The 27,934-nt window shown below is 39.9% G+C and overlaps 1 protein-coding gene across 7 annotated transcripts in view; it reads left to right on the top strand.

Annotated features, from left to right (window-relative positions):
• The window catches only part of SHQ1 (SHQ1, H/ACA ribonucleoprotein assembly factor), a 104,015-nt gene that overhangs the window by 29,641 nt on the left and 46,440 nt on the right, over positions 1–27,934 (top strand). For all 7 annotated transcript variants that reach the window (XM_042451698.1, XM_042451700.1, XM_042451699.1 and 4 more), the window contains exons 9-11: positions 223–276; positions 473–596; positions 14,448–14,568. In XM_042451698.1, the coding sequence (XP_042307632.1) occupies positions 223–276; positions 473–596; positions 14,448–14,568 (299 nt within the window). The remainder of the gene's footprint in view (positions 1–222; positions 277–472; positions 597–14,447; positions 14,569–27,934) is intronic.

Below are 27,934 nucleotides of genomic sequence, written 5' to 3'. Positions count from 1 at the left end.
TGAGTTAGTTGATACCTGCAAATTTTAGGAGCACTCAGGATTTGTCTGACATTATTTACTGGACAACCCATATTCTAAAAATTTTCTTCAAAATTCTAGGCTTTAGTCACTTCTAAAGATACATCTCTTACCATACAGTTTTAATTCTCTCAGGTCTATGAAAGTATTATTTTGTGTAGTTTCTGCATCATTTACTAATATCTTTTTTTTTAAATAAACAAGGTTGAATCACCATGGAATATAAGAAAACTGAGTTCAACTTTGTGCTGGCTGGAGGTAACATAAACATATAATAATATTTTGGGGGAACTCATGTTAAATCCATAAGTCCATCTGTTAAAGCATTACTACTTCATTGTACCTCAATACTGAACAGAATTGGGATTAGAAAATAAACTGTCTTCTGTTGAAATAAATATGCACTCTGCTCCTGTTATTGCATTAATTCTTTTTTAAAAAAAATTCCATGCAGACCTTTACTGACATGTCTGATGTCCTGATATCCTTTGGAAGAAGAGTTGTATGCTATCCTCTCTACAGACATTTCAGTTTGGTAACCCGGGCCTTAAATGACACCATTATGATATTACAACTAGGTAAGACATTATTGTGCATGCATGACTTGAGATATGTGTTATCATCATAGTGTGGCAGCCTACAGAAGCTGGATATTTTTAAATCATAAATACTCCTGTTTACTAGAGCATAATTTTGAAGCAGAAGCTCTGTGTCTCATAAATTGTGCAGATTGAACTGAGCTGGGTGACTTAGAATCCCCCCCTCCATTTCTTTGACAAAGACAAAGTGCCGAATATGGGCCTGCTAGAGCATGGGGGCTGTAGAAATTTTAGGGTGATTAGGAGGGATTGTAAATTGTTGGAAAACCTTGCTGACTGCTGAAACATCATAGTGTTTCTCACCTTCTTCTTCAGCTTTGTGGTCCTTTGTGGTGCTGCATAATTTAAGTACGTTCATTCTTGAGTGTAAAAAGCTTGGAAGTTAAAGAACTTGAATTTTTAAATAGGAGCTGAACATTAGGATAGTTTATCAGTGTCTTTTACAGGCAGATATATGACCACATCAGGCTGCCCTGAGTAGTGCCAAAACCTTAACCGAGTACAGAAACTGTCCTGGGGACAATGATCTTGATGATATTGGGCCAGTAGTACAAGAGCCCAATGATTTATCTTGAAACACTGATTTGCAAAATGCTTCAGGATGCATAAAACAGTTGTTAAAGAAGGAAATAAAGAGGCTTTTAAAAAAAGAATATTAAGAGGCACTTGGTTTTAAAAAATCAGCAAACATTTTTGAAGTCAATGGTTTTAACTGTTTCATCTACAACTCTGCCTGTTTTTAAAGTCCTGCTTCACTGTAAACATTTAAAATAGGTAGAATATGTTAGATTATATGTTGTGGGCTTCAGCTGGACCCTGCACTGGTGCTAAGATGGTGGGAACATAGTCGTGAATATTACTAGTTTCATAAACTGAGACTGCCATGCTACTCACCGTTTTTGACCTCTTGGCTTCTGAACATCTGTGACTCAATAGCTTGCATACTTGTATGAAGGGGAAAGCCTCACCTATGCTAGTAATTATAAGTTCTTGTGACAAGTTCATAGACTTTGTCTTCAAGTAAGTGCTATGTAATTCTTTGTGCTTGTGAATAAACAGAAAAAGTAATTTCACATCTGTCTTCCTGTATTTAAGTAAATATCTTTCTGTACTGTAAAAGATATGCCAGTTGCATAATTGGATATTGCCAAATACACGCCTAGATAAGTAAATTTCTTAAAACACCAATCAGTATGCCTGATAATATGCCTATACATACTATGCCTGCTCAAGAAATAAGATAATTACAAAAAGGGAAACATGCCATAAGTGTACTCACAATTTCCATGAAGTATCCAAATCTTTGGTAGCTTGTTTATAATAAAATGTATGGTCTAAATCCACTTGTTGCTTTGAACTGGAATAGACCATTATCAATATGACATACATAGAAATGTGAAGGCCCAGAAAATACCAGGAAAAAAAATTCAGGGAAAAAGTTGAGGAAGAGTTTTTTCCCCCCTTGAGGTCATTTTTTCCTGGAAAAATGAAAAAAAAAATTATTATGGAATGTTTTCTTTTAGAATGATGAATAAAATGTATATGCCAAGGTGTTCACTATTTACTGCCCGAAAAACATTTTCAAATATTACGTAAGTGGAACACTGTACGGTATCAGGTCATTACAGTTCATGATCTTGTTTTTCTTCCTCATTTCTTTTTGTGGGAATGAGTATGTTATACCTGATGGACACTGTGGAGAACTAGTAGAGACAAACTAATGTTCTTTGTAAATTCAGTCTGCAATTATATTCTGAATGAAGTCTACTTTTAATATAGCAAACATGATAATTGTATACCAAAACAGGTTATATGTACTGTTTTTATGTTCCTAAAGTGATTTTCAGTCTGTAAAGGAAGACAATCTGTAAAAATATTGATTTCCCTCCCTGAAATTTATCACAAAAAAATCCATTTTTTTTCTTGAAAAGATGGGGAAATGTTCTTCCCTCCCCATTGCTTTAGAATATCTGGTACTCACTGTCTTGCAGGAGACTGTTTATGCCAGTTTTCTCTCTGCCTCCCTCTGCCTTGAAGTTGCTCTGGTTAGCCAGGGTAGTTTCAGAACAACATCAGAGGATGCGCTCTGGACTATAAAAATTGTGTACCTTGATTCCGTCAGCTGCATCTTGATTGTTTCTGCAAATCAAAGGAATGCTTCATTTGTTAAGGGACAAGATTGAATCCAACCCTGCGAGTCTTCTTGCCTTATATTTTTAAAGGGAATTACTTCCATTTATTGAGGGACATAATTGAACCTAACCTGATGAGGTTTTCTCCCTTCTTTTTTTAAAAAAGGAGTTGGTTCCTGTTTCTCTAGCATTCCTGACACACTTCTTCAGATTTATGTCTAGCCATGCGGCTTTGAACACTTAAAGAAGATGGAGAGCAGGAGCTTTTGTTCAGAAGTAGAACTTTCAAACCTCTCTGAAAAATTTATGGGATCAGAAATGGCATGCAAGATAGGAGACAATTGTTGCAATTGAGCAACAAAAAAAGCTGCTTAGGAATGCTATAAACTATGTCTTCAGTGAAAGGCCTGACTACCAACTATTGTCTGTCTACTGTCTGTTGTCTGTGTTAGGCTGGGTATTTGAATTAGAAAATGTATGAGGAATAGTTTAGTGCACTGCTAAGAGTAGGTGAAATCTTGTGATCTTTAGGCTGAGTGGCAAAGCTGAAGTGAAAACAGCATATTTGGGAAGCAGTTTCCCTTCTACAGCAGCTAGTAGCTCTTGTGCCAGTCTCTAAACTGCTATTTAAACTTTTTAAAGCTATTTAAAAAGTTTCCCTGTTTCTGGGAAAATTTAATAAACCCTGTTCTTTAAAGATATGCATGCTCCCCAATACGGCTTTTGTCTAACAAGCAAAATATATTTGTGATTAAGACTCTCTGTCCTTTGATCAAAAGGACATTGAAATGTTAACCTTCACTTTCGTGGGCCTTGTTAGATCTAATTTTAAAAGGCAACATGTACACATTCAATTGAATTTGATACCTGTTTGATTAGTGAGCTGGTAGTACATAAAATATTAAAATGCTGCTTGACATACTTAGTAAACTAGAAATGATGCTGTAAAAATAGATTAATTGCAAGTAGTTCATTTGTGTGTATAGACATTGACACTGTTCTTCTGAAAACTACTGATAAAACATGTTTCACAGTCACTGTAGGAAGAATGTCCTGTTTCTGATGTTCACATCTGGTTACATGGATAAGGATTTTGTTTGATCTCTGTGTGGTAAAAGTGGTGGGTAGGTATGCTTTTGCGTACTTGGTCCCATACTTCACATTCTCCCCATGTTTGTGCTTTATTATGCAGCCTTAAGCACTTGGAAGTAAATCATTTCTATTTCAAATGAGCTTAATCCTTTGCAATATTGATTTGGGATACTGTCCCTATTCACTGAGCCCTTATGACAAGAAATGAAGTTTTATACAGAATTTTCCTACCACTATATAGATAACAAATATTTATATTTGTGGTTTCAAAACTTAAATAAGAGGGAATCACCAACAGTGTGTTAACTGTGCTGAGCACTCTGGTGTTGACCCATTCTCTTGAAACAAAGGTGAAACCCAGTAACGGATTTAGCTGGTTATGAGGTATCACACCTTCAAATGTAGATGAGCACCACCCCCTATGGTCAGACACGACTTGACAACCTTGTCAAAGGAGAATACCTTTACCTCTTTAAGGCAATTGCCAAATACACACCTAGGAAAACTTATCATGGGGTTTTCTTGGCAAGTTTCTTCAGAGGGGATTTACCGTTGCCATCCTCAGAAGATTAGATAGTGTGATGTGCTCAAGGTCACCCACCAGTTGGAAATTCCATGATAGGTTCAGGTTCTGGATAGGAGATTGAAAAGAGAAAAAAAAAATCAGCAGGGATTGTTTGGAGACATAATGCTGGCTGATTGAGAAGAGCAGCAGAAGTGGGTTCAGAGCTGAGGCTGGGAAATGATGACTATGGGCCCGAACAGACAGGCCAAAATAAAGTTGCTTTGGGTCACTTTGGAGGTGTGCTGTTTAAGTGATGCATGCGTCCTGAGAGGCCGGAAGCCACACCAAAGTCCTAAGCACTGGAGCACAGCTTTGTCGCAGCTTCTGGCCTCTTAAGATGCATGTGTCATTTAAACAGCATATCTTCAAAGTGACCCGAAGCAGCTTTATTTTGGCCTGTCTGTTTAGGCCCTATAAAAAGTACGCAGAGGCAAGGATGGAGAAAGCCTAATTTGAGGGAATGATCTCAGTACAGAAGTTGGTGGCTGAGGAGAACTGTGGAAATGTCATGAAGCTTGAAGCAATCAGCAGATCAGGCATTGAAAGTTGTCAGGAAAAGTCTGTCCAGACGGAACTTCAGACCAAGGCAGTTTCCTTGGAAGTAGATGAAAAAAAGAGATAAGAGTCAAGTGCCTTAGTGAAACCGAATCCAAAAGTTCTGGGTAGACTCCAGAGTTTAGCAAGTACGGCAAAGAAGAATCCCCCAGAACCATCTTCTGACTTTATCCCTCCAAGAAAGATTGAAACCACTGTAAAAAAAAGTGCCTCCAAGTCCCATCCCAGAAATGTGGCTTGAAAGGATATCACAGTGAGTGGTATCACATGCTCTTGAAGAGTCCAGCAGAACCAACAGGGACACATTCCCACTGTCTTGTTCCCAATGTAGGTCATCCACTAAGGAGACTAGTCTTTATACTGTAACCAGGCCAAAAACCAAATCTAAAGGGATCTAGATAAACCATAGCTTCAGAAATCCCTGGAGTTGTGAGGCCACCATACCCATTAGAACCTTGCCCAAGAGAGGGATATTGGAGACCATTAGATAATTCTCTGGTATGGCAGAGTTCACAGAAGACCATATTTCAACAATGGTCTTTTGTTGTTGTGTGCCTTCAAGTTGTTTCTGGCTTATGGAGACCGCAGGGTGGGCCTGTCATAGGGTCTTTTTCAGACTGGGGTTGCCATTGTCATCCTCTGAGGCTGAGAGAGTGTGACTTGCCCAAGGTCACCCAGTGAGTTTACATGGCTGAGCTGAGATTCAAACCCTGGTCTTCAGAGTCATAGTCCAGTGCTCAAACTGCTACACAACACTGGCTATCTGGCCTTATCATAGCCTCTTTTATGAAGAATGAAAACCTGCTCTGCTGCACTGAGTGATTCTCTTTTCCCCTTATCTACTTGGCTAATGTGCCTCTTGCTAATTTTATGGGTACATTAGATGTGGTTGCTTTCACCTCTTCAAGAATCCTCTCCATGTCTTCAGGCTGCACAAATTGAAGTGTATCCAATAACGTGGGATAAGCAGCAGGCAGAATTACATCTATTAGACTAGTATCAACAATAGCATCCACATCAGGGTAAAACTAAATGACTTTGTCTCCAAAGTGTCTTGGAAATTCTTCACTCTAGACTGCCAAGTGATCACTTCTTGTGGGGCAATGCATAAAAGGCACCTTACCATTCAAGATGGCCGTGCTGGGTGATGGTGTGCAGATCCTCTCATGTTAGAGAGGTATGATTTCTTTACTGCCACCACTGCTGTGGCATAGACTTTCCAGTGAGCTCTAGTCTGTGTTTGGTTGGACCAGTTATGTTTTCTACTGTCAACATACTAGTCTCTTTCCCACTTGTTTCAACATTGCCATCTCCATAGTAAACTTGTTTGGTTCCACTCCATGGGAGGGAATGCCCAGGAGCGATGATGTCTATCTCCCTGGTAGACTTGCATTTCCCCACATTTTCCAGTAATATGTGACAGTCCACTCTATTGCCAAGCCAGCTCAAGGCTTGAGACAGAGTTATATGAGGGCTGTTTCTAGTCTTGTGAGGACTGTCCTGAGGGTTGAGACAGATCATATATATAAGAATACCTCATATACCACTTGCTTCATTTACCTGGGCATGGAGAATTGAGAGGAGGAAGAGCAAATACCATCTATGCAGTTGTTGTTGTTGTTGTTCATTTATTAGCACCATAAATTTCCATGGCACTTTACAGGCATCATCAAAACAGCATATAACCTGCCAATGGCATACAATCTAAAAGTCATAAAATATAAACTATACAAAATTAAGTAAGTTATGCAGTTAAAATACAAACTGTAAAAACAGTTAATACATATAATCAAATATAAATATATAAAACAATATTAAAATACAGTTCCAAATGATTTAGAGAACAAGAAAGCCTTTAATATGAATTTAAAACTAGCAAGGGAAGACATAGTCTGCAGATGTTCAGGGAGGCAGTTCCAGGAGTACAGTGCAGCAAGTGAAAAAGGACAAAGCTGAGCCAAGGAAGAAGAAACCCTTGGCTGGGTAAGAAGCCCTCAGCTCCTGGACCACAAATCTCAAATAGAATGGTGAGATGAAATAAGGATTGATAGATAAGGGGGAGCTAAGTTATGTAAAGCTTTAAACACTAAGAGAAGCTTGTACTGAATCCTAAAAGGAATAGACACACAACAGATAGAACATGTGGAATGTAATTTGAGGTCATTTTGCTGGGTATCAAATCCTTCTGGGTTATTCTGTTGTGAGCATAGTTGGCACCCACTCTTCCCACTCACACTAAATAGGAAAATATAGGATGTGGGGTGCGCCTGATTGACTGTAGAGGAGGAGGAGGAGGAACAACTTCACTATTTGCAGTCCCAACAAGTAGAGCTCTGGCATTTGGTATATAAACTCTGATTGTTGCATGCCCTATTCTTGGAAGTTGGTGTGTCGGGTGTGCAGCTGGCACTTACTGTCAGTATAATAAGGGATATGGGATTTGAGGTGGTCCCATACAGCTTATATATATGGGACCAGACTTCCAAGCTCCCAAATATATGGAGTGCAAGTGGTGGGATCCTTAGGTGGGAGTGATCATGTTCTCCTGGAGTTTGTTATACAATGGAAAGGAGAAGCCAGCCATAGTCAGACACACATTCTAGACTTTAGAAGAGCGGATTTCAGTAAACTTAGAGAAATACTGAGGGTAATCCCATGGTCAGGAATACTAAAAGAGAAGGGAGTTCAAGTTGGATGGGAGTTTCTGAAGGGAGATACTGAAGGCACAATTTCAATCAGTTCCAGTGAGGAAGAAAAATGGGAGATGCCTCAAGAAACCAGGATGGAAGACTAAGGAACTTTCAACTGAGCTAAGTTTGAAACAGAACATGTATAAGAAATGGAAAAATGGGGAAATCACCAAAGAGGAATTCAAACAAATAGCGAGCACGTGTAGGGGTAAAGTCAGAAAAGCTAAAGCACAGAATGAACTCAGGCTTGCTAGAGAGGTTAAGAACAACAAAAAGGGCTTTTTTTGGGTATGTCCGCAGCAAAAAGAAGAAGGAAACAGTAGAACCACTGCGTGCAGAAAATGGCAAAATGCTAACAGAAGACAGAAAAGGCAGAATTACTCAACACCTTCTTTGCCTCAGTCTTCTCAAAAAAGTAAAAGGGTACACAACCTGAGGATAATGGAGCAGAGGACAGAATAGGGGAATTTCAGCACAGAATAAGTAAAGAGACAGTACAGGAATACCTGGTTAATCTAAATGAATATAAATCTCCAGGACCTGATGAACTACATCCAAAAGTATTAAAAGAACTGGCTAATGTAATATCAGTGCCGTTGGCAATGATCTTTGAGAACCTCTGGAGAACAGGAGAAGTCCCATCTTCAAAAAGGGGGGAGGGAAGAGGATCCCAACAATTATCCTCCAGTTAGTCTGACATCTGTTTAAATACTTGAAGGGATGTCATATTGAGGAGGGAGGGAGCAAGCTTGTTTTTTGCTGCTCCAGAGACTAGGATCTGGAGCAGTGGTTGCAAGCTCCAGAAAAAGAGATTCCACTTCAACATTAGGAGGAACCTCCTGACAGTAAGGGCTGTTCGACAGTGGAACACACTCCCTCGGAGTGTAGTGGATTCTCCTTCCTTGGAGGTCTTTAAACAGAGGATGGATGGCCATCTGTCGGGAATGCTTTGATTTAGATTTCCTGCATGGCAGGGGGTTGGACTGGATGGCCCTTGCGGTCTCTTCCAATTCTATGATTCTATGAGATATGGCACAGCCTGTATAAAATGTGATACCAGGAAATACCATGCTCTGACCATTTATCTGTTCCAGGGATCAGGCAGGGTATCATGTGCTGTGACAATTGGAAACTCCTGAAGAGCTAAGACAAAACCCTCTAGACCATTAGCCATCTTGATCCATTTCATGACCCTGCCTAGCCTCTGAAATCCCATTAGTCTTACTGGAATTTGGAGGCCCTGGAGATGGAGCAGTTGAGATGATTTGCTCCAGGAGGTAAATGTATCATAACAGTGGAACTGTGTAAAGTTCCTACACACTGGGATTACTGTCATCCTGCCTAACACAGAAAACTAGGTCTAGAGTGTTGCCTGCACCATGGGTGGCATCGGGATCTGCTTGGTACAGACCCATGGTAGAGCATATGAAGTCCTGAGCTGCTCTCAACAGTGTAGTCTCAGCATGGATGGAAGTCTCCCAGCTTAATGAACCTCTGTGCAACTGTTTGGCAAGGCAGGCAGTTTGTGATTCAATTACAAATTGAATTTACTTTTATGGATTTTATTTTTTCTTCCAAGTGGAGCAACAAGATTCTCAGCTGTAAAGGACCTCTTTAGGTTTGCCAGCTTATGAGAATCAAGCCAGAACAACAACAGCAAAACAGAAGAAGCCATCAAAATTAGTAAATGAAATACATTATTTTGTCTCTTGTAATCCATAGTATCAAGCAGACATAAAACATCAATTCCCATAAAAAGAACTTAGAAAAGGGAACCAGGACCATGGGTTACAGTGATCTGATATTGTGAATCAGTGCTTCTCAGGCTATATATTGTGAGAGAACTGACATCTTTTTTTCTAATGTGCCAGTACCATTTGTGCCTATTGACTCCAACAGTTTGTTCCTTTACTGGAAATTTACCATGGGCTGGCAGCTGATGGCTTTCATACCAGCTGCAGTATACATGATATCTAATGGGGGGGGGAGAGTACTTTGAAAAGTCCACATGCTTCATCACTTTTAGAATTAACGGAGGGGGTGCTAAATACACAAATATTATGTCTTAAACATTTTAGTTATAATTATTTTAGTTATAATATAATTTTAGTTCTAATATAAACATTTTAGTTATAAATGAAAATATTAGATAATATTTTTTTCCAGAAAAAATAAGTCTTCAGGAATAAAGGAAAAATAGATTCCCTCTTCCCATTGCTGTTTCTCTCCCCCTGGACTTTCACATCTCTAGTGTAGATACACAGGGTCCCACAGTTGTACACCTGATTTTGCAATGGGTTCCATGGGCTTGATCTTACTTTTTGTGAACTAGTCAATTAGCTGCTCAGTCACCAAGTCAAAAATTACTGTAGTGTGTGTTTGTGTGTGTGTGCTTTCAGAATGATTGACTGCATTAGGCACCTGGCTTACACCACCTCTGAGAAAAGAATTCCTAAATGTTTACTGTTGTTTTTAGTAAGACTAAGTCCTTTGATCCGCATTGGAACTAGTTTTAGCACATCTAGGTATGTGAGGTTTACATTGTTTTGTTGCCCAGATAGAAAGCCAGTGCTGAATAAGTATTGCAAGTAATCTCAATATTGTAAAAATTACAGTACAAAAGTCAAATGCAGAATGAGTGGATGCTCCATAATTGCCAGAATGCTGTTGGGGCATTATGTCTTTGTAACTCCTGCTTATGCCAGTGGTTCACATACTTTCATAAGAAGGTATGGGAGTTGAGTACAATTATGCTCCTCAGTCACACTTCTAAAATATCCTTTTGAACAGCTGGGAAACTATGAGCTGCACTGCTCCACCATCACTGCAACCTCTGTGCAAGCATGCAAGTGGAGTTTTACACTTTGCCCATGTTGAATAAGCTCTCATTCACTGTTTATTGAATACTATTGTTGGAATACTCTCGCATAGTTTTCGTAGTTTCTTTAAGTATTACTTCAGCTCCCTGTTGAGATGTCTCTGTAAAACACTTATCAGCTATTAACAGTGCTCCCATAAGCAGTTGATTCAACAGTTTCTTGTTTCTCACATCACACTTTCTGACATTGGTTTTTACAGTTATTATGTTTGAGTTTCTTCACAAGTTACTTTAGGATGGTGAAACGAGTACCGTATATACTCGACTATAAGTCGACCTCATGTATAAGTCGAGGCCAACTTTTGGGGCCAAAAATGTGGATTTTTATATGACCCGTGGATATGTCAAAGGTCGGACTAAAGGGGGCAGCCCAGCTGGGGAGAGGCTGCTGGTGATTGATCTCCCTTCCCAGGTTCTCCCCAGCTAGGCTTTCCCCTGTGGAGGAAGCCCAGATGTGGGGGGGAGGCTCCAGGGCAATGGATCATCCTTCCTAGCCTGTCCGCAGCTAGACGTTCCCCTGCGGAAGAAGCCCAGCTGAGGATAGGCTGTGGCGCGATTGCTCGCCCTTCCTAGTGTCTCCTCAACTGGTCTGCCCCTTGACTTGGTCGCAGGACCATATTGCCTCGTGTATAAGTCTACCCAAGATTTTGGAGGCCATTTTGGGGCAAAAACTTCTTGACTTATAGTCGAGTATATACAGTATATACAACTATTAAAAATGCAAAAGTTACTAGTGATTATTTTGCAGAGCAATTGCTCTTTGCAGACTTTATACTTATCCTGTTCTGTTTTGGTAAGATTGGAGATAACCCAAGTCATAATAATCTTGGACAGCAGGGGGAGTTTTGAGTTGGCTTCTTGGTGTTGGATAATTTCTCATGTGCAGTACAGTACAGTATTGCATTTTCTTCTCATGCTCAATTAGGGAGAACAAGGACTAGGTCATCCCCTTTTGAATTCAAGTGCTGATGTTTCAATATTGACAGATTGCTGTTCTCTGTGACCCATGAGCATTTCATGAAGTGATATTTGAACTTTTTACATCCTTTTTGTAGAGGGGAAAAACCTTGAAATGCACAAGTACTGGCAAAGAGGGTGTTGAAGCTTTCCAGTGAAAGGGTTTGACACTTCAGAAATCTATTTAATGTATCTTTATAAGTAGGCTCTCATTCCCTTTAAAAGCTTCTTTCATTTTTCTACCATTGGTGGTTTGTGATGGCACTGTGCCTGTAATAGCAGCAATCTGACAAATTGCAGGGGCTTGTCATGTTATTTTATGGGGAATGGTTTATTTCTTTAATATCTAGGCACCTAAGCTGAAATAAAACTAATGCTACACCTAAACTAATACTACAGCTAGATTTTTCTCTTTATGCAATTAGCAAACCTCTGACTTTCATTGCAGGTATAAACTTAGTAATACCAAGCACATCACATATCCTTTTATCAGTAGGGTGTGTAAGTTCATTTACATTATTACATGGTGGTTTTCAAACTCTCTTGGTGATTCTGTAGAGGTGAGCAGCATTCAGAATAAATATACTATTTTAAAATAGTATGTACTTCCAACATTGTAACATGAATCTGGTTGTGTAAGCAAGCACCATCAGTAACTTAGCTTGTAGGGGGCACCTTGTTGAACACCAGTAATTTGTACTTAAGTGGAGGTTCACTCTATCTACTGATTATCCTGTATTGCAGTTGCACTTCTTACATGACGCTGCCTTTCATTGGTGATGGGATTGTTTAATCCTGAGAGGCAAGAGGCTATGCTCATGGTAGCACTGCTCCTAGTAGGGTCCCCCACATCAGACAGGCTTTTGCTGAGGAGCCAGACTGAAAGTGCCAAAGAGTTACAGGACAATGGAGGCAATAGAAGTGGCACTTTAGCTAATTCTTATTAGTACTATAGAATACTAGTAATTTGTAGGAGGAGGTACTGGTAAACCACTAATGAATATATTTTTTTTTTACCATGACAATCATAGGATGAGACCTTCCAAAAGGAAAAAAGAGATAGTGCCAGGAGATGAGACTTCCCAGTTCAGATGCACTCATCCAGTTGCTGGGGAATAGCAGAGGACACATAAAAGTAACACTGTGTCTAATGGTGCAGCTGGACTCATGCCAAAACAGTTTCAACTGCTAATATGCTCAGATGTGAAAGGAAAGTCTGAAAGCTGCATAGCACATATAATACCAGCATGAAATGTTAGAAGCACAGTTTGAGAAAGACTAGACATTTTAAAACAAAAAATGGAATGTATAAACAGCCATAATTGGGGGTGGGGGGTGAGCAAGCTAAAGTGAATGAGAACAGGATATTCAACTCATTGATTTACTCATGACAATTTGGTTAATTGATTTCCATGTAGTTAAATTTGTGCATACTTGGATACATGCAGGGATGTTTTTCAAGATGCCCTCTGCCTTTGGTCGAACATCTGCTGTCGCCAAAGGACTGTGCTGACATTCAAAAGTTTGAAAGCTTTTTATGACAGAATGGTCCCTTGGTATATGCGGGGGATCCATTCTGAACCACCACCACCCCACGTATGCAAAAAGGCCCATTGATTCTAACGGTGGCACACTCTGTGCAGTGCAGACACGTACGACATTTTGTCCCTCCAGGACAAGTCCGCAGATGGCAAGCCCGTGGATGGCACAGGCGGACTGTATTTCCTTTTTTCTTTCAGACTTCCTCAAGCCCTGGGTTAGTGGTTTCAGCTTCTATCAGCCTTCTCCCAGTCTTCTCGTATCTCAGGTGTGGACAAAGGGGTTTCTCCTGATAATGATGAAACATTATATTTTGCAGGCCCCAGTCAGCAGAGCCAGTAGTGAGGAATGCTTCGATATGTAGCCCAATAACATCTTGAGGTTACTTTGGCCTGTTACAGACAGCCAAAATAAAGCTGCTTCGAGTCACAGTGGAGGTATGGTATTTCAATGATGTATGCGTCCTAAGAATCCAGAAGCCACACCAAGCCACGCTCCAGTCCTTAGGGCTGGTGTGTGGCTTTGGTGCGACTTCTGGACTCTTAGGACGCATGCATAATTGAAACACCATACCTCCACTGTGACTCGAAGCAGCTTTATTTTGGCTGTCTGTAACAGGCCTTTGTCTCCCTCAGTTTTAGTGACTTCTTGCGTGCTTTTTGACTAACTTCTGTATTGTATATCATTACTCACTTAGTGCCGAATCTGCATTTTTACATATTACAAATATGTATACCGTATGTTTTAATGAACAATTTTGATCGTTTAAATTGTTTTAATGGTTTAACTATTGCAACTGTTATTGTGTTTTATTATTATGTAATGGTGGGGATTGTACAGGGACAGTATAATGTGACTACTACTTATATTTTGTATTTTTATTCAATGTTGTAATATTGTTAATTGTTTTCTTATCGTTTCTGTTGTAATCCGCCTTGATTCCTACAATATTTGGAGGGAAAGCATGATTCCCACTTCTGGATTAAGGCAAGCACTAGAACTATGTCTTCTATGCTATTTTCTTTAAAAAAATAATTACATTGATATTTTGTGACAACGAGGGATATTTTTCTCTGCTATAGCACTTTAGTGTAGATTTAAGTAGAGAATAAAAATTGGCTGCTGTTATTTCAATATTTAGCATCACATGTTCAGATAAGTTTTGTCCTTCATTAACTGTGATGCTTACCAGAAGTTTCACAAAGCTGCCAATTTTCTTACATTTTCATCTACCATTGATTGGTGGAAACTAGAGAAATACTAATGGCATCCAGGATTAATCTGGCAGGTAACAGCATGGTACCAAGAAGATTTTCTACCAAAAACAAACAAACAAAAAAAAAACCCCACAAAAAATCGAGAAGGAACGTAACAGGGATTGAAAATTAAATGTGTTTATTATTTTTTTCTTATCTGTTTCAGGTAAAAGTGCAGTTTTGAAGTGTCTGTTGGATATTCACAAGATTTTTCGAGAAAATGATCCTGCGTATATTCTTAATGACCTTTATATAACAGATTATTGCATTTGGATTCAAAAAGCCAAGTAAGTTATCAAATCTTCTGTGCCCCTGATGAAAGCATTTGGACATGTTTGATCTAGTAACTTTGTACAATACTAATCAAGCAAAGTAAAAACATTCCCCTTTCCCCAGTAGAGATTTTATCAATCCATTCCTCCTTGGAGTTGCCGGTCACTGTATTCTTGGAAGAAAGAATCAGAAACTCTTGAATTGTACATAAATGATGAAGTTGTTTTCTTAAAACTGTACATTTTTCACAGTAGCACTACAACTGTTGTTTTAAACATCTCTCTGCCTTGTGATAACTTGGAAAAAATAAAAAAATGGCTAAATCATGTTAAAAGTACATTTTAAGTAAGTTTATATTGTATAGTCAGACCTTGGCTAGTCACTAAAAAGTAAAAGTTTAATTGGTAAGTTTACTTAGGGCCCATACAAATAGGCCAAAATAAAGCTGCTTTGGGTCACTTTGGATGTATGATGTTTAAATGATGCATGCATCCTAAGAGTCCAGAAGCTGCACCAAAGCCATGGTCCAGTCCTTAGGACTGGACTTAGGACTGGAGTGTGGCTTTGGCGCAGCTTCTGGCTTCTTAGGATGCATGCATCATTTAAACAGCATACTTCCAAAGTGACCCGAAGAAGCTTTATTTTGGCCTGTCTGTATGGGGCCTTAGAAACTAAACTTTTATTACTGTATATACTCAACTATAAGCCAACCTCATGTATAAGTCAAAGGCAGGTTTTGGAGCCAAAATTATGGATTTTGATGTGACCCATGGATAAGTCGAGGGTAAAACTTAGGGACATGTAACAAAGGATCTAAAGAATGAAAGAAAGGAGAATGATGTCAAAGAACTTAGAGCATTCCAGTGCACATAACTGTGATCAGACTAAAGGCTGGATAGATGAGAGAATAGAGGGGGGACAGTGCTTCCAGGATAGGTGACACCCGTGACTTTCACCAGGGAATGGTTCCTTTTTAAAAAAATAAGGGTTAAAGTACAGTATCTACATTGACCCATGGATAAGACACAAGTTTTTTGGGGTTTTTTGATTACTTTTTAAAAAGTAACTCCTGTTTTGGAAAATCAAATGAAATAGATACATACAAAATTCAAATTCTGATGAAGAAGATAAAGTTTTATGTAAATATTATTTTCCATAATGGTACTAATCTGTGGGCTTTTTTTTAAATAAAAAGAATCTAATTGCATAAAATACGGAAGCAAAAGGTTCTGAGGCAGGAAGGGAAAGCGTGCTTATGTAGTAACTAGTGTCACTTATTTATAATACTGAATGTTCATTGTATTCAGTCCTTTCAAATCACCCAGCTGTTCTAAAATGAGCCAATTCTATTTTAAGGTAAGACTGCTCCAGTGAATGGTAAGAGAAGTTCCAACATATTTCATCCACTATACCTGACTTTCATTTGGGCAACCAAAAAAACCATCACATTTGGCAGAGTAAGATGGACCTCTAATGATTATTCCAACCCCTCTTTCATTTTAAATGAAGTGGCCAGATGGTCTAGCCCTCTTTCTCTGTACCAGTCTAGGCCTGGTTGATACTTAATCAATTTAAATCAATCATTTTTGCTTGCATGAATAGAAAAAGATTTACATGTAGCATTAGATCAATGGTGATATGTAAAGAGAAGTACAGGTTTAGCATTTCTTGTCCTTTGTGCTTACTCATGTATATGTCTAGAAATTTTAGTCAAAAGTTTGACCCCATAAACTTGGGTCGACTTATCCACGGGTCAATGTAAGTGCTGTATTTTAACTCTTAAAAAACAAAGGAATGATCCTTTCAATATTCAAGGATGGTTCCTTTTTGAAAATATATATATATATATATGTGTGTGTGTGTGTGTGTGTGTGTGTGTGAGAGAGAGAGAGAGAGAGAGAGAGAGAGAGAACCATCCTCTGGTGAAAGGCAAGAGTATAATCTGTCCTTGAAGCACTGACCCTCCTCTACTCTCTCATCCATCCAGTCTTTAATGTGAACATAATGTGAACACAGTGATGCCTGCTGGAATTTTGTAATTTCTTTGGCATTGTTTTCCTTTGCTTCATCTTTTAGAATCTTTGTTACATGTCCCTAGGTTTTACCCTCAATATCCATGGGTCATATCAAAATCCATAATTTTGACTCCACAATTGACTTATTCATGAGGTCAACTTACAGTCAAGTATATACAGTAATTACAGAAAACCCTGACACACTATTTACCTCTCATTAGACATGTCTGAAAAATGGGTGACTTAAAACTGTCTTCTGTTTCTAGCCTCTAGTGTTACTATGCTTTACATAAGGTTGGTAATAGCATAAACAGTAGAATGATATCTACTTTTATATGAATTATCCAGTTTTGTGAACAAAGGAGAATGAACCCACTAGCCACAGAAGAAGGAGTCTAAATTAGGTACAGCGTATCATGTATAGTTAAGAAAAGTAATATAATAATAATAATAATATTTATTTATTTACTTCTCTACTGCTTTTCCACATTGATCAAAGAGGTGTACAAAGCAATCAAAGCTGAGGTGTTCTTTTCTAAACTAATTACTAAACTAACTATGGCCCGAAGCAGACAGACAAAATAAAGCAGATTCTGGCCGCTTTCGGTTTGTGGTATTTAGATAGTGCATGCCCCCAAAGTAGCCAGAAGACGCTCTTGAAAATGACTAAGGCAGTCCAAAGCCACCACAAAAGAAGTGGATTTAATCTGTTCCTGCCAGCAACCTTTTCCAGATGGTGGTGGTGGCCCACTTTGGGAGTGGGCTCTGCGGTTGCTGTGGTCCTGGAGTGATCATGGCCAGAGCAGCCGGAGATTGCTCCTTCCGGGCCTTATGCTTCAGCCCTAATTTCTTTTGACCAAAGTGTTCTCCTTCTGGTTGCCCCCCCCCTCAGCATCCGATGCCAGTTATATCACAACTGTTGATACATAACTTAAGCATAGATCTCCTGAAAGGAGCCTGTCTACATTTTCTTGAGTTATTAGACTATGTTGATTCAGAATCTTATTAATTTCACTTGATTTCATAGATTAAACATATCTCCTCAGAGGGTGTTCATTTTAAATCTTGTTGTCTTCCTTCTGCCTCTCCATTGTATGCATAATCTCCAAGACATTCATTTTCCACTAAATGGATCCTGATGAAATTTGATTTCATCTGGTTTGGGGGGGGGGGGAAGGATGACTTAAATTCTAGAATATCTTCACTAAGAATTTTATACGTTGAAAGGAAAAGTACTCATTTGGCCTGATTTCAATCATTATACCATCTCAGACCATATGAAACAGTGTCAGTAAGATGCTGTAAGTTTTTTGTACTTATTTATTTACTGTATATACTTATGTATATACTTATGTATCAGTCCAAAAATTTTAGTCAAAAAATTGACTCCAAACACATGGGTCGACTTATCCATGGCTCAGTGTAAGTACTGTACTGTGTTTTAACTCTAACCATCCCCTTCTCTGGGTAGAGTGGTGAAAGGTGAGAGAGCTTAGTCCATCCCAGGAACACCAAAAAGAATCATTGAAGCTCTCTAGTCTCTACCGCAGTGTTGCTTCTGGCCTTTTCAAATGCCTGGGTGGGAAAATGCTAGTGGTGGCAGGTCTTTAGTGCCTCCCCCCAAAGGAGTGCCAAGAGGAATCAGACTTTGAAGGATTTGAATACTCGATTTATGTATGTTTGTCAGTTGTTCTGGGTTAAAATCACACATAATTATCACATTAAAGGGGCTCGGCACACTGCTTCTAAGAGGTGCTGTCGCACCGCCCCTGAAAGCCCTAGGTTGGGGATGCAGCAACCGCACAGTGGCCCCCAACCAGGCAGTTCCGCAGTGCAAAAAGAAGCTGCAAAAGGCGGCTTCTTTTTGCACAGCGGAAACGGCACATCAGCCACCGCTGTGGCTTTTCCGCGGCTCTTTGGCGCAGCGTGATGCTGCCCGACGTGTGGTTGATAGGGCACTGTGATGCCAGCGTTTGGGTGGGCAGTGGGTGGTCGCCACACCCTCACTCCACCCTCATGCTGGCATATTTTGCTAGTCTACTGAGAGCCAAAGTTAAAGGCTATAATCACTGCTAATGTAATCATTTGCTTTGCTTTGCCTTTTCATCTTTTCTGACATGTGTGTTTTCTTAGCCCCACCTGTGCTTCTCCCGCACATTGTAGTTGCTTCTCCCGCACATTGTACAGTCATGATTTTCCATAGTTCTCTCCTCATCCATCCAGCCTTTAGGGTGAGCAGAAACAGTTATGCCTGCTAAAATTTTATAAGTTCTTGCATTGTTTTCCTTTGCTCTGTCCTTTAAATCCTTTGTCACATGCCTCTAAGTTTTACCCTCCAGGAGTCATATCAAAATCTATAATTTTGCCCCCAAAATCTGCCCTCAACTTATCCGTGAGGTTGACTTATAGTTGAGTATGTACAGTAACTATTTAACTTATATCCAGCCTTTCTCCCAGTACAAGACCCAAGGCAGTCAATCTACCTCTGCCAGACTAGTATGACTTGTGCTTTTCAGTTAAAGGTACAGGAGCCCTACTCATATTTTCCTTTTGTTCAACAAAACCCAATCTGACTCCCAGCATGAATATGAATATGAATATGAACATGAGATCTATGATCTCCTTTTTTTAAGACACTGGTCCCCAAAATGTGCCTTTAAGAAATTTTGGACTTCAGCTCCCAGAAGCCTCAGTCATGTTGGCCAATAGTCTTGGATTCTGGGAGCTGAAGTCCAAAATCCCTTAAAGAGTACAGTTTGGGGACCACTGCTTTAGGAGAATTACCCGTGCTGGTAATGGTAAAGTCATCAGAGTGGCTGTACAGATTGAGCAGAAATAGCAGACTGACTTGCTGTTACACAGATTTGTCAGGCTGCTGGCAATATTATTGACAGCTCCTTAACATTTTTGAGCTGTAGATATAATAGTTTTTATGCAGGGATTCTCTAAGACCTGCAAATTATTTCAAGGGTTCCTCCATGCTAAAAAGGTTGAAAAAGGTTGAGCTAGAGAGAGGCTTTGAATCTTCTTCCTGGAGGCTTCCAAGAAAAGAGTAGATTAAGGAATTGTTCAAATGTGCTTTAAATGTAGGGTGTCTTGACTTAGCCCTCATGAAGGATACTCTTTTGGTTCTTGAGCACAGTTCAAATACTGTGATGCATTTTCCTGACATAATTCCAATCATGATAGATCTATGGCTAAGGCAGCTCGATGGAGGCGTTTCAGAGAATCCCTATAATTTCATGTGTCTGAGGGCTTTGTCTCCAAGTGAGTTCTTACAGAGATGCTTGAATTTATTAGATTTTACTAGGAAGTCATCCCTCAGGACAAGGAATACAGAAATACAAAGAGAATGCCCCAACATACAGCCTTAGACATAGTTACATCATTATTTTTAGTTCAACACAAATAAGCTTTTGTATTAGAATAGATAATTTTTGAAATATACTTTTAAGTGGGCGGGTGCCCTTCACTATGTGCTGTTGTTTTGCCTCTGAGTCCCTTCCGACTCATGGTGATCCTGTGACAGGTTTTTCTTGGCAAGTTGCTTCAGAAGAGGTTTGCCAGTGCCACCCTCAGAGGCTGAGAGACTGTGACTTGGCCAAGGTCAACCAGTGGAATTTCATGGCTGAGTGGGGATTCAAACACTACTGTCCAGGGTCATAGTCTGATATCAAGCCCATTTGTCTTTTTAAGGGATACAACTGTTCCCTTACTGCTATATCAATGTAAGGTTGAAGCAGGGTTCACCCCAGTGTGATAGTCTACACACTGGTTTTTCCCGGGCCCAGCTGGAAGAAAGGGGACTGTTATACAGCACATGCTAGCCTGTTCTTCTTTGCTCCTTCCAGCTTCTTTTACACTGTTGCACTTTCTCCAGCTGTTCCTGGAAAGAGAGACTTTATGCAAGTGTCTCCCGAGGCCTGGCTCCATTCCCTTGCTTTGTTCTGGCCTGAATTGCCTCTAGCTATTCCATTTTGATTATTGTTGCACAGAAGGTGACACCCTTGGGGAGATTGGTACTAGCTGTTGACAGGCCCAGTATTGTGACTCCTTGCTTCCTAGTTCAGTCTGCTTCAGTGCTCACCTCTGCCCAGCTTTTCAGCTTCTCAGGCAGTCAACTAAACTCCCTTGGGTGGATAGTGCTAACATGTGAAGCCTAAGGAACTGAGTAAAGTGTAAATTGCTTTTTGAGTTTTACACAATCTGTTTCTAAAGACACCTTCATAAAATCACTTCATTTCAGAAGTGTAGAGCTGTTAACCATGTTCTGTCTATTTTATTTAATTTAAAAAGAGGTTTCCCTTCCACCTTTTTAGTAGGATCTTCCAAAGCAGTTAGTGTGGCTTTACCAGAAAGACTGCACACTCCCACAGGAACCAGGTCTTATGTGGCAAAATTACAGTTTACCAGCATGAAAACCAGTTAGATGTACTTTCTTAAGAACAACAGTTTTCATCACTACAAATGTGATTACATTTGAAACATTATTTATTACATAAAAGAAAACTCAAAGCAAAAAATACAGTTCATACATTTAGATCTCAAGTTAGTACAGTGGCCCTCCATTTTCACGGGGATCCGTTCTGGACCCCCCCCCCCCCCAAAAAAAGAGGCGAGGCTTGCACATATCCAAGCCCCATAGGCTTGAATGGAGCCTGTGAGTGCGCGAGCGCGTGCAGGATGTGTGCCACAAGAAATAATGGAAGTCACCCCATCATGAGTATTCAGCGTCACGGATCCCAGATCCATGAGTTAGGAGAGGCAACTGTATACATTTACTGTTTCAAAATTTTGTAACCATTTTAATACAGGTATCTAATATATCCTTGTTTTCCATTGGAGTATCATTCTTGCATTCCAAAACATTGCCTAAGTTTAATTCATGTTATAAAATGTATTGTAGAACCATATCTCAATAAGTTTTATGTAACAGGACAAGTTCTCCAAAGATGTAGTAAGTCTGCCTCAACTAATTTTAAGCATTGTGAAGTTTTTGTGAATAGTTTTTGGAGAGTCAGTTGCCATTGATATTATAAATCATCAAAAGTCAACAACTTTGCCAGAGTTTGATTAAATTTGCTCTACTAGTCTCATAGAGACTCATAGAGAGATAATTATGTCTGTGAGATCTGAGACAGTATGCCACACATCTTTCATGTTTAAAGGAATAGCATATAAATTTAGTTTTTGACAGAACTGGGTGAATTTTGCAGATGTAGTTGCCCCTTCAAAACCAGCCAAATTTCAGAATACAGTAGATGAAAAGTTTTTTATGCTAGTGTGGGTCTTATATTACAGGGACCTCTAAAGGAGTGTGTGAGGTTATTCCTCAAGATTTTTGTGGGCAATTCTTAAGGACTTTGGGGATGATTTGTATGAAACTGGCATTTGTCATGGAGATGTCCTAGACAAGAATTTCAGGAAGGAGGTATAGCAGCATGGATTAAGGAGTTTACACCAGAATAATAGAAAATGGAAACAGGCAGAGGTAGATAATATACATAGAACAATCACTTAGTATTTTCCAGGCAGACGCCCAGAACTATATTCTCCCAGGGCCCACAAATTAGAGCAAATTAGTCTCCATATTCCTATTCTTTGAAGAGACAACTGTTAAAAATCACTAAATGCTGATTCAGTCCTGCAATATATTGCTTCATCATCACTCTCTCAAAGCCCTGGGATTAGAAATTCTGTGGTAGAACCATTTGTTGTGATTAGAAGTTAGAGCTGCCAGTCAGAAAACGATACTCTCAGCTTTCCTCATTGTGGTGTTTTTCTTACATGGAAAGTTATGCACCAGGTTCCAGAGAGACATTATAGTGTCCCTCCAGATCCATACTGCTAACAGATCTTCAGACATTATCTAATTTGGATATGGTTCTCTTTGGAACTAAATCAGCCTGATTTAGTTTTGTATTTCATCCAGACCTGAAACACACCAATCAGACGTGTAGTGCAGTAGTTGTTTTTTGCAAGGCATATCAGAGACCCCTGAGTGTGCCCTTTCAAGTATTTGTTTTTAAAAGGGGAAATGGGAAGAAATCCCTTAGGTAAGGTTATACCCCTGATAGCACCATTAATTTTAATCTTTCAGTTATGCTGATTTGTACCTTCTCTAATACAACATAAACAAATTTAGATAACCCCACTGGAAAAGGCTTTTTAGTGTGAGAGGCTCTGTGACCTCTTTTTAAAAGTTCATAAAGTTTCCTCTTTCAATTCCTTTAAGCAAAACAGTTGGCAATCTCAGATTCAGCATATGCTATACCATAAAGCATATACTGCATGCCCTGTAATTTTCTAATACTTATTGTTTTAATTACTCTCTTATATGCATTCCACATGAAACGTTCTATTAGTATGCACTTCAGCATTTATGGATGGGTGCGACGTATTGCACAAATCCGTAAAACATGAAGGGAGGATGCTGGTAATAGACTCTCCCAGATTGCAGCAGGTACCTAGAGAGCACTGGAGGTAGCATATAGAAAAAACTCAGCTGGTGTTGTCAACATTTTATGTTGAAAAGCCAGATGTGGCCAGATGGAAAATTGCATCTTTAACCCCTGAGGTCATACAGCATGTCGCCATTTCACTTTATCCTCCTGCTAAGCATACTTATAACATTCCCTGCTGTCAGCCTTCATACCACTTTCATTTTCCAATAAAATTAAAATTAATTTGTCAGGGATTTTTTTTTTGTCAGCTATTTGAGAGGTGCTAGAAGTCTGACAGAGAGGGAAACAGCTGGATTTTCTGAACGTGCTTGAATTTTGTTTTCCCTTGCTGTCTTGCATAAAATTGCTGGGCCCTGGCATCCTTAGTAATCAACTTAGAAAATTTGAGGGAAGACTACAGGTACAGGTATTTTATTGTAGAGCCAGTGCAAAAGTGATGACGTGAAGGGACAGAAGCTGGTTTCTCAGTTGTTTTGAGGTTGTTGCAATGAAACCACTCCAGTTACTTTGCCTCCAAATGATTCCAGAAGTCTAAACTCTTCTGTAAACTAGCTCCTTTGTACAGGGCAAAGGCTAATCACTCTTGTGCTTTGGTTTGTACTGACTGAGAAGAAGAGCAAAAATGTTTGTCAGGAGTTCAATAACTCTAGCTCACTTCTTGTGAATGCATCAGACCAGATTTTAAAACTATGTAAGTTGGGACTTTTCCTGATTTACTACTACTACTACTATTACTACTACTACTACAAATAATAATAATTTATATATATTCCGCTTTTTCACAGGAAATCAAAGCAGATCTCAACAGTAAAATGACACAACATACAATTAAAATTATAATTAAAAAGACCGATCCCAAAACCCCAGCCCTCCCCCCATTCATAAAAGCATAAAATAGGATTAAACAGCAGATAGTATAAAACATGCCAATACAAGCATAATAAAAAAAGAAAAGAAAAAAAAACTTATTGGTGAATTGTGCTGGAGAGGTTATCCTATAGGAGAGAGGGGGCAGGGATGGTGATATCAGTTCCAATGTCAATATCAGTGTTAGGAGCAGTAGAAATAACAACAACAGTAATAGTAAAAGCAGGGGGAGGCAGGTCAAGAAGGCCGATCTGGGAAGGCCTGCCGGAAGAGATCCGTCTTGATTGCCTTTTTAAAGGCTTCCAAAGTGGTAAGATGACGGATCTCGTTCAGCAGAGCCTGGGAGCGGCAGATGAAAAGGTCCTCTGGGTCACCGCAAACAGTCTTCTTAGGTTGTAGCAGATTCTTCCCAGAGGACCGAAGTGTGCAGAGTGGGTTATATGGAAGGAGGTGCTCCCGCATGTAGTCTGGACCCAAGCCATGTAAGGCTTTAAAGGTTAAAATCAACACCTTATATCTTGCCCGGAAACTGAGAGGCAGCCAGTGGAGAGATTTTAGGACAGGTATAATATGGGCAGTTCTAGGTGTGCTCATAACCAACCTGGCTGCCATGTTTTGTACCAGTTGAAGTTTCCGAACTTGGCACAAGGGTAGCCCCATGTAAAGCGCATTGCAGAAATCAAGCCAAGAGGTTACCAGTGCATGTACAACTGCTTCAAAGTCTCTCCTTTCCAGGAAGGGGCGCAGCTGGTGTATCAGCCGAAGCTGATAACAAGTGCTTCTGACCCGTCACATCCACCTGTGCTGACAGTTGAAGCAACAAGTCAAGGAGCACCTCAGACTGCAGACAGACTCCTTCAGGGGAAGTGTGACCCCATCCAGAACTGGCTGACATAACACCATTTCCAGATTGGGAGTCCCTATTGCAAGTACAGTGGACCCTTGTTGTACGCTGGGGTTTGGTTCCAAAATCCCCCGTGTATAACAAAATCCGTGTATGCTCAAGTCCCATTAAATATAATGACATAGCAAAATGGTGTCCCTAATAAAAAATGGAACATCAAGGTAAATTTATACTTTTTCGGAACGTTTTCAAACCATGTATGCTTGAATCCGTGTATAAAAAATCTCTATATAAGAAAGGCCGACTGTACCTCCGTCTTACCTGAATTCAGTCTGAGTTTGTTTCCCCTCATCCAGTCCATTACCGACCGAAGACAGACATTCAGAGGAGAAATGCCATCCTCAGTCACTGCATCAGTCCGAGACATAGAGAAGTATATTTGGGTGTCATCAGCGTACTGATAACATCCCGCCCCATGTCTCCGGATGATCTTGCCCAGCAGCTTTGTATAAATGTTAAATAGCATAGGAGACAGAATGTTGCCCTGAGGGACGCCAAATTTTAGCTCTCTTTTAGAAGAGCAGCTGTCTCCCAGCATCACCATCTTGAATCTACCTGAGAGGTTGGAACGGAACCACTGCAAAGCAGTGCCCCCAATTCCCAATTCTCCCAGGCATTCCAGAAGGATACCGTGGTCAGTGGTATCAAAGGCCGCTGAGAGGTCCAAGATCACCAGCAGGGTCACGCTTCCCCTGTCGGTGCCCAGACGGAGATCATCGACTAAGGCGACCATGGCAGTCTCAACTCCTTGTCCTAAATTCTTTGTGAAAATAATGGCCTAGCTGGACTGATACGGAATCCTTGTTCTCTTTTATGACAGCTAGTCACATAAATCAGATGGTTGTGTAACCCTGGATGACCATAAATCAGGCCTGAGTGTGGGAATGTGTCCCTTCCTTCTTTGCTCCTGCCCTACTATGATTTGGTGGTATTTGTGTTTAATATTAATCCAAGTTTAATTGTGGAGTTGCAAATCATACTAAAGAGAGTAGTGAACGTGATATTATACTAAACATGACTAGTGAAAGCGATACACACTTTGCTAAAATATTGTGAAGACAAACAAGGAAACCGAGAGTTTGTTTTGACAGAAGGAAGAAGCATGCACTTCTAAGGCTGGCTTTGTTTTAAGCATGCAAAGGAAACTTGTATTACCTTTGAGACTAACTGCAAAAGAAAAATTGTAGCATGCTACATCTTCTTTCACACAGTGTCAAATGTGCTACAAGATCCCATTGCATACTGATATTCCAAACTAACAGGGCTATGCCCCTTTATTTTAAGCAGTATAGTTTGGAGGGAGATGTTGTTTCACCAAGTCATACAGTCAGCATTCACATACTCTTGTCTAAATTGGGAGCTCTTATCTTCTGTATCTCCCAGATTAAGGGGTCTACAGTTTTTCTCTGCATGGAATGTTGCATTTTTACATGAATTATTTCATTGAGTGTGATGACCATGTACTGGTTTTTTTTACTGCAACAATTAAGAGATAGATTTAAAATTGGCTCTTCACATACATAGAAGAAAACACCTATATTGTAATTACTTCTGAGTGTGAGTACCAAAAGAGATTCATTGATATGCATTAAATCTTTCAAAAGTACACCTTTCGTAATGCTTCCAATTAGGTCACTTTCACAGCAGTCCCAGAGTGTCTGTTTGCCTTTGAGTGACAAATATGCTTTGGTTATAGAGCAATCCATGAAGGCTTCAGCTTATCCTGTGATGACTTTGCAACGGCAGCTCAGCCCTTCATGACCCAAAGGCTCAATTATTGTAATTCCCTCTTAGCACAGCTTACAAGCAGAGCATCGCTGTAGCTGGCAGCACTTTCAGAACATAGCAGCACATCTGCTTATGCCTCTGAGCAGACATGCTGGGTTAAGCTTGTCCTTTATTCATTCCTTGGGTGGCCTATAGCCATGGATAGATAGTGTTAAAGCCCTTGATTGATGGAAGCCATTGTTGCCTTTTTCATCTCTCTGGGACTTGACTATACAAGTGTGTCTGCTCATCTTCTGCCTGTCTTATTAGACTCTCTGGGCAGGGGGATGGTAGTTAAATGCACTTGTAACTTCATCTTATCTAGAGCTACATGTAAAAACCAGTGAGGAGTAGTAGCTCAGATGTTTATCTTAGAAAGACCAGGCTCATATCCCACAAAGTTCAATGTGTGATGCTAGGACAGGTTGTAGGAGTCAGTGTCTAATCTGTGTAGTAGTTGTAAAGGTAATTGGGGCAAAGGAGGAAGGAACATGACCATGTTTTCTTTTGTGACCTGGGAACTGAGAGAAGCAGCCTGAAAATGGCTCCTAAGGCCTGAGCAAGACATGGAAATGAAGCCCAAATCGGCAAAGAAATGGCCAGTGAGAAGATAGGGAAGTATTTAAAGTGCAGGGCAGTGGATAGAGCATTTTTTAAAGGAGTAAGGCAGAAGAAGAAACATCCCTTTACTTGGTCTTTGCAGTGGATGGAGAATGTTTTTGGCGATGTTGCAGTAGCCTTGAGCCATGGTTAGATCATTTCCTTGTGAAATTCAGTTTGGTTGTATTGGGCCCACCCTCTAGGGGTGGGGAACCAGTTATGAGAGTGTGTCCTGAGATACTTATCGAGTTTGAACAATTCCTGAATTCTCTGGAGGATTCTCCAGCTGACAGGGCTGGCAATTCTATCAAGGCCTTGATGGCATTGTGGAAGCTTGAGATGAAAGGGGCTATTGATGCAGTTGGTCTTAAACACCCAGTCCAGAGTTTTAAACCTGTAAGCCTTGGTACAGTCAGCCTTTCTTATACATGGATTTTTTATACACAGATTCAAGCATCCACGGTTTGAAAATGTTCAAAAAAAGGTATAAATTTCAAATATCAAACTTTGATTTCCCATTTTTTATAAGGGACACAATTTTGCTATGTCATTATATTTAATGGGATTTGAGCATCCATGGGTTTTGTTATCCATGGGGAATCTTGGAACCAAACCCCAATGTATAACAAGGGTCCACTGTATATTGGTGGTCTATGGGCAATGAAGCAGGTTGGACAAAGAATGGAGTGCAGGTGGCATTGATCACTGAATGAATATGACCAAAGGTCTGCTAAAATTCTAAATAAAAAACATGCAATGCCTC

This window comes from Sceloporus undulatus, chromosome 2 (assembly GCF_019175285.1).
Source record: "Sceloporus undulatus isolate JIND9_A2432 ecotype Alabama chromosome 2, SceUnd_v1.1, whole genome shotgun sequence".
Taxonomy (NCBI): domain Eukaryota; kingdom Metazoa; phylum Chordata; class Lepidosauria; order Squamata; family Phrynosomatidae; genus Sceloporus; species Sceloporus undulatus.
The sequence above is the reverse complement of the archived record's forward strand: the minus strand, read 5'-3'. Positions and strand labels throughout refer to the sequence as shown.